The sequence below is a fragment of the Cupressus sempervirens genome, chromosome 9 (genome assembly GCF_028749045.1).
Source record: "Cupressus sempervirens isolate cs-2001-9-10 chromosome 9, ASM2874904v1, whole genome shotgun sequence".
NCBI lineage: Eukaryota > Viridiplantae > Streptophyta > Pinopsida > Cupressales > Cupressaceae > Cupressus > Cupressus sempervirens.
In genome coordinates, this window is record NC_143126.1 from 593,811,018 (window position 1) to 593,817,842 (window position 6,825).

At 37.5% G+C, this 6,825-nt stretch overlaps 1 protein-coding gene across 4 annotated transcripts in view; it reads right to left on the reverse strand.

Annotated features, from left to right (window-relative positions):
• The window catches only part of LOC149540080 (uncharacterized), a 109,010-nt gene extending 102,420 nt beyond the window's left edge, over positions 1–6,590 (reverse strand). For 2 of the 4 annotated variants that reach the window (XM_089801276.1, XM_089801274.1), the window contains exons 1-8: positions 5,193–5,664; positions 5,064–5,096; positions 4,934–4,966; positions 4,808–4,837; positions 4,677–4,709; positions 4,548–4,580; positions 4,414–4,446; positions 4,284–4,316 (exon numbers count right to left, since the gene is read on the reverse strand). In XM_089801276.1, the coding sequence (XP_089657402.1) occupies positions 4,284–4,316; positions 4,414–4,446; positions 4,548–4,580; positions 4,677–4,709; positions 4,808–4,837; positions 4,934–4,966; positions 5,064–5,096; positions 5,193–5,527 (563 nt within the window). In that variant the 5' untranslated portion in view covers positions 5,528–5,664. Of the gene's footprint in view, positions 1–4,283; positions 4,317–4,413; positions 4,447–4,547; positions 4,581–4,676; positions 4,710–4,807; positions 4,838–4,933; positions 4,967–5,063; positions 5,097–5,192 lie in introns of all 4 variants that reach the window. The other 2 variants (XM_089801275.1, XM_089801277.1) reach the window with 2 other exon arrangements.
• Positions 6,591–6,825: the final 235 nt, after the last annotated feature.

Below are 6,825 nucleotides of genomic sequence, written 5' to 3' on the forward strand. Positions count from 1 at the left end.
GATTGCTTCAAAAAGCACACAGTTCCATACTATTAATTTCATTTTTTTAAGGGAGACCACAAAGGAGATAAGAGCTTCGAATGTTGTGCAGATTGTGACCGATTCAGCTTGTAATTATAAAATAGGTAGTTCAATGGTGAAGAGCACTCAAAAATCAATTTCCTGTACCCCATGTGTTCATTCATTGAAACAATTGAACAATATGTTGAAAGACATTAATAAGACAGGTGAAGAAATTGGTAGCTGGTGCTAGAGATAGAACTGGTGCTAGAGATAGAATTTTTGTACACAACCATCACACATAACCTGCAACCTTAAATAATTTTATATGGAAGGAATTCCTCAAACTAGTGGTGACAAGACCTGCTAGTGATTTCCTATTATTGGAGGGTATTGGAGGTGCAAGAAGCTCTACAACCATGGTGGTTTGTGGAGTTTTAAGAAAGTGGGCCAAGGCCAAGTTACGAGAATGAACAAAGGTGAGACAAGAGGTACTTGATGATGCTTGGTGGTCAACTGTTAGATAATAAATCTAGAATGATTGCAATCTTTTCATCATTAACTTTTTATTTTAAGTTTTTATTTAATATTTACCACTTTCAATTTGTTTGCAGATGTTATTTGCAAATAAATTTTCTTTATGATCTCACCTATTGTGAGGATAAGTGGGCTCCTGATTGGAGAGATCTATGCGAAACATAACAACATTCATGATCAAATAAAGCAAACAATTCCGAGAAAGGAGCTTAGATTAGAAATTTATGAGCATTGAAGACCATATTAGGCCTATTGTGCAATAGATGTAGAGCACAACCCCACTTGACATGGCAGCATATGCTCTTAGACCCAAGAATTATGCACCTAGGGCTGATAAGTTCCCTATTCTGACAATAGTGTGGGAAGCAAACAATTCCAAGAAAGGAGCTTAGATTAGAAATTTATGAGCATTGAAGACCATATTAGGCCTATTGTGCAATAGAGGTAGAGCACAACCCCACTTGACATGGCAGCATATGCTCTTAGACCCAAGAATTATGCACTTAGGGCTGATAAGTTCCCTATTCTGACAATAGTGTGGGAATAACTGGTTTTTTTACACCTCAGGGAAGATGTTTAGCATTAAGGATACATCTATACTTTGGCAGAAATGAATTGATTTTGTTAATATTTGGGATCTAGCATTCAGTAAACCTAAGGCTAAAGATTCTCTTGCTCAAAAGGAGGCTATCCGATGGTTGACATGTCATGGAAAGGACAGAGTGGAACTAAAGTTGTATGCCACTCACATAAGGTCCTAATCTCACAGGCAGCTAGTTGATAAGTAAGAGATAATTTCCACAGCAAGTCAAATTGTGATATTGCTAACAAGATTTAACTGTGTGATTTTTGAGTCAAACACATTGACCCATGTTTCATGAGTAGTGATTCAACATGAATCCATCTCTCATGAGAATAAATGGAACACTAAGCACTCACTGGATCTAGGTGATGCTCACAGGGGTGAAGCACCGGGACTTCCCAGGAGGTCACCCATCCCAGTACTACTCCAGCTTGAGCGCACTTAACTATTGAGTATCCTCCATGGTTAAACCCAAAGCTTGCAACCCCATTTGCAAAACTTTCACCAAGTGTTGTGCCTTATGAACCACTCATTATAAAGCCCCTTAAGCTCATCAATTGATAAGTAGGAGATAATTTCCATAGCAAGTCAATTTGTGATATTGCTATCAGGATTTAATTGTGTGATTTTTGAGTCAAACTCATTGACTCATGTTTCATGAGTAGTGATTCAACATGAATCCATCTCTCATGAGAATAAATGGAACACTTAGCACTCATTGGATCTAGGTGATGCTCACAAGGGTGAAGCACCGGGACTTCCCAGGAGGTCACACACCCCAATACTACTCCAGCCTAAGCGCGCTTAACTATGGAGTTTCCTCCATGGTTAAACCCAAAGCTTGCAACCCCATTTGCAAAACCTTCACCAAGTGTTGTGCCTTATGAACCACTCATTATAAAGCCCCTTAAGCTCATCAATTGATAAGTAGGAGATAATTTCCACAGCAAGTCAAATTGTGATATTGCTATCAGGATTTAACTGTGTGATTTTTGAGTCAAACTCATTGACCCATGTTTCATGAGTAGTGATTCAACATGAATCCATCTCTCATGAGAATAAATGGAACACTTAGCACTCATTGGATCTAGGTGATGCTTACAGGGGTGAAGCACCAGGACTTCCCAAGAGGTCACACATCCGAGTACTACTCCACCCTGAGCGCGCTTAACTATGGAGTTTCCTCCATGGTTAAACCCAAAGCTTGCAACCCCATTTGCAAAACCTTCACCGAGTGTTGTGCCTTATGAACCACTCATTATAAAGCCCCTTAAGCTCATCAATTGATAAGTAGGAGATAATTTCCACAGCAAGTCAAATTGTGATATTGCTCTCAGGATTTAACTGTGTGATTTTTGAGTCAAACTCATTGACCCATGTTTCATGAGTAGTGATTCAACATGAATCCATCTCTCATGAGAATAAATGGAACACTTAGCACTCATTGGATCTAGTTTCCAAGTTACAAAGAGGAATTGGTTCACCAATAGCTTCATCTATCTGGTCAAGAGGAAGAACCTCGGCTCAAGGGAAGGAGAGATGTTCATTCCAGTTCATAGTTCTTGCAACTTCAGCTAAACATACTCTTAAAGAATTTGGAGACTCTAGCCATGCATTTGGTATGGATCCTAAAGATGTTGTGCATATTGATGATGTGGTGCAACACAAGTTGATTGAGATCTCATGGGATGAGTCACAATTTGGTAAAAGAGCACAAAGCCAAGAGACCAATTTTGATGTTAATAGCCTGAATGAGACCTTGCTTAAGAAGGTTTACCATTTTACAATTGTATATTTCTATGTTTATATTCCTATAGTTATACCTATTATTGAACATTCTGCAATTTTGCAGCCTTGGGGTCTCCTGTTGTAATGAAACCAATGAAGTATCTAAAACCATTATACTTGAATCAATAAACAGTCAACATTGAATCTCTTGTTTGATATATTTGGTGAATGCCTAAAATTAAATCTCAAGAGATTCCATATATCTGAAAATATATCCATCCCCCAAAAATAGCCTCATGGACATATCGCAATCCCAGAGGTATAAAATAATAATTAAATTCGTTTTGAATGTAAATTTCTTGTTATGAAGGGAAAAAAAATGAAAACTGCCTCCAACATAGAAAAACATTCTGATGTGCAAGTTACAAATGCCCAAAGTTTTGAATGCAATTTTACTTTGTCCATAACCCTGTAAGAATGGAACACATGGACTCACAAATATAATATGCAGGTTGGTTTGCCCTCTAGGCTAAGCCTCCTTTGTGCTTTCAGCATTGAAAGACTTAACATAAAATAGGATAAGGTACATGTCAATGAATTTCATTTGGCAACAACGAGAACCCTGTAATAATAAAATTGGTGTCATTAAGAATGCACCACACCAATTTAATTGACCACTGAACTAAACCATTTCTATCCTTTCTTCAGTTACAATCATAATTGTGTAGGCTATCAATAGAATTAGCATAGCTGATTAGTTTGATTCATATGTTCTTTCTTATAAACTAGTAAGAATTCAAAATGATGGCCCTAAAATACAGGTTTAGTTTGAAATTTGAATGATATTCATTTATCAAACCTTTCTGTCAGTTCAGTAGTCAAATCATTATATAAATTACCATATAGAGTTATAATGGTTGATCTGGCTTTCATTCCAAAATTGGCTTTGACTATAGCCCTGTGGGAATGAAACTGATGCCCTTAAGAATGCAACATACAAGTTTAAGTTCAAACGCTAGGTTAAACCCTTCAGTCATTTCAACATAGGCTACCAAATAGAATTATAGTGCTTATTCTGACTTTCGTGTGCCTAAATTCAATATCCGAATGGATGCAACATGCCGATAATAAAGTTTCAACAGTAGAGGAAATCCTTCAAGTCAGTTCAACGGCTAGTAACATAATAGAACAGGTTAACATATAAATTATAATGCTTGTTCTGGCGTTCTAAAAGACACTTGAGTTGTGCTCCTTGAATGTTAAAAAGGAAAAGCTGACAAGACCCAAATTTCAGTTTTTGGAGAAAATTCATTACAGAAATTGGCTATCAAAAAAGAACAGATGCATTTATCCAATTCAGGGTAATTCTTTACCATAGAAGAACCATTTACACAGCAAATTGCGAAGAGAAACCAAATTTTCCAATCAGGTTTACCTTTCATCACCTGGAGGTTCTTCGCATTTGTCCCTGTAAGATTTCAAACAGTACCAAAGTTTTTCAAAATTGAAAAGGTGTGCAAGGCAACCAATTGCAAAGAGAAACCAAATTTTCACATTAAGTTTACCTTTCATCACCTGAAGATTCTTCGTCTTTGTCCCTGTGACATTTGAAACAATACCAAAGGTTCCATCAAGTTTTTGGAAAGTCAGTAAAGGCAGCAAGTAGCAAAGAGAAACCAAATTTTTCCATCAAGTTTACCTTTCATCACCTGTAGGTTCTTCACATTTGTCCCTGTAAGATTCAAACAGTACCAAAGTTTCTCAAAATTGAAAAGGTGGGCAAGGCAGCCAATTGCAAAGAGAAACCAAATTTTCACATTAAGTTTACCTTTCATCACCTGAAGATTCTTCGTCTTTGTCCCTGTGACATTTGAAACAATACCAAAGTTTCCTCAAAATTGGAAAGTCGGCGAAGGCAGCGAATAGCAAAGAGAAACCAAATTTGCACATTGGTCTTACCTTTCATCACTTGGAGGTTCTTGTTTGCCCCTGTAAGATTTAAAACCATACCAAAGTTTTCTCAAAATTGGAAAGTGGGAAGGCAGCAAATTGCAAAGAGAAACTAAATTTTCACATCAAGTTTACCTTTCATCACCTGGATGTTGTTTTTCTTTGTCCCTGTAAGATTTGAAACATTACCAAAGTTTCTCAAAATTGCAAAGGCGGGCAAGTCAGCAAATTGCAAAGAGAAACCAAATTTTCACATCAGGTTTACCTTTCATCGCCTCTAGGTTGTTCGTATTTGTCCCTGTAAGGTTTGAAACAGAACCAAAGTTTTCTCACAATTGGAAGGTGGGCAAGGCAGCAAATTGCAAAGAGAAACCAAATTTCACATTAGATTTACCTTTCATCACCTGGAGGTTGTTCGTCTTTGTCCCTGTAAGGTTTGAAACAGTACCAAAGTTTTCTCAAAATTGGAAACGCGGACAAGGCAGTCACAGCAAACCAGAGGCGATGAGTACCCAAACCTGGAAGAGCAGTAATCCATGACAGTATGGGCCTGCTCTTCAGTCCCAGGATTCCCAAACTAGCCCATTTTGGTTTCCACAACCATCCAATTACAATTCCTACCATAACTGCCACCCACAAAGGAACCAAGCATAATACAGCATGCATCAGAGTTTCTACAATGACAGGTCTTTGGAAAATCTCCGACGTATCAAAATTGAGTGTTCCCATTGCAGACGGCTCTGCACCTGCCTGAGTTCTATATCCCAAGATCAGAGCCGGAAGCTATTCTGCGATTGATCAGTTATGGTTCGAATTGTATCTTGCCTCGCAATATGAAAGCGTATCTTCTAAAGCATATTGCGTCCTTGTTTGAGGATAACTGGGGTTCCTTATGCTGCAACCACAAATCATGATGCACTGACCAAATTCGTCTATCTCAATTCGAGAAGGAATTGGATATCGTAAAAGGACGGGGGCAAAGTTAGGCAGGGGACAGAACGAAATAAGATTTACTAATACTACTTTCGGATACCAATTATATTAATAAGGCTTCTGTGTTGAGGTAAACCAGACAATGTAGAAAGATTGTCTACTGATACAAAATTTTGGTAATCGTAAGTCTACCGATATAGTTTTTTGTAATCATAATATAGGTAATATGTCCATACTGCTAAAGAAACCACTAATAAAGAAACTGGACCTACTTATGCTGATTTTGGTAATTAGATTATAGGCTATGGCGCATGAAAAGCAACCAACCAATAAAGAAATTGGATCCCTTAACACTGATTTTACGTATGGAACTTACCGAGCAATATGAACCCGTACTAGATAAAAGCAGCCAATATCAAAATGGGAGAGGTTACTGAAATTGGCTTTGGGTATAGAGATTATAGACGTTACAAAATTTAACAATTGTGTAATAAAACACCAACTAAAACAGAAACTGGGTATCCAGATAATTTAGGCAATAGAAATTTATTTTATTAAGTGAAACTATCCCTTTTCTCTTTAGAATTTTGAATTTTCTGCAGAGCATTGAAACCTCTTCAATTCCATTAATAGGGAAATCCCAAAGTATATCCGAAACTTGGAAGTACAGGAAAGGCGGTCCCCGGAACAGAGGAAACACCTGAAGAAAACATCTATTTCGAACATTTTGTCCTGTTTTTTATCCAACCCCATGTATTGTAGAGCAGGGTAAGCTAAAACCTACGAATTTGATAGTTTTGAGAAAAGGCCCGCCTAAACCATTTGGGTTGCGTGTTAAGTGAAGAAAGAATGATCGGTGCGAGTAAACCGATGAGTTCCGATGAGAATATTGAGAATATTGCGTGAAGAGATTTATTCCACTTCTAATCATGATGAAAAAGCTTATATAAGAGCACCTATTAATCGGAAAGTAAAAATATTGATGGCACAATTTAGAACTAATACACATCAGCTGCGATGTGAAACTAGTGGATGGCAAGTTCCAAAGAAAGAGTGGGCAGACAGAATGTGTTTATTCTGTAATATGGGAACAG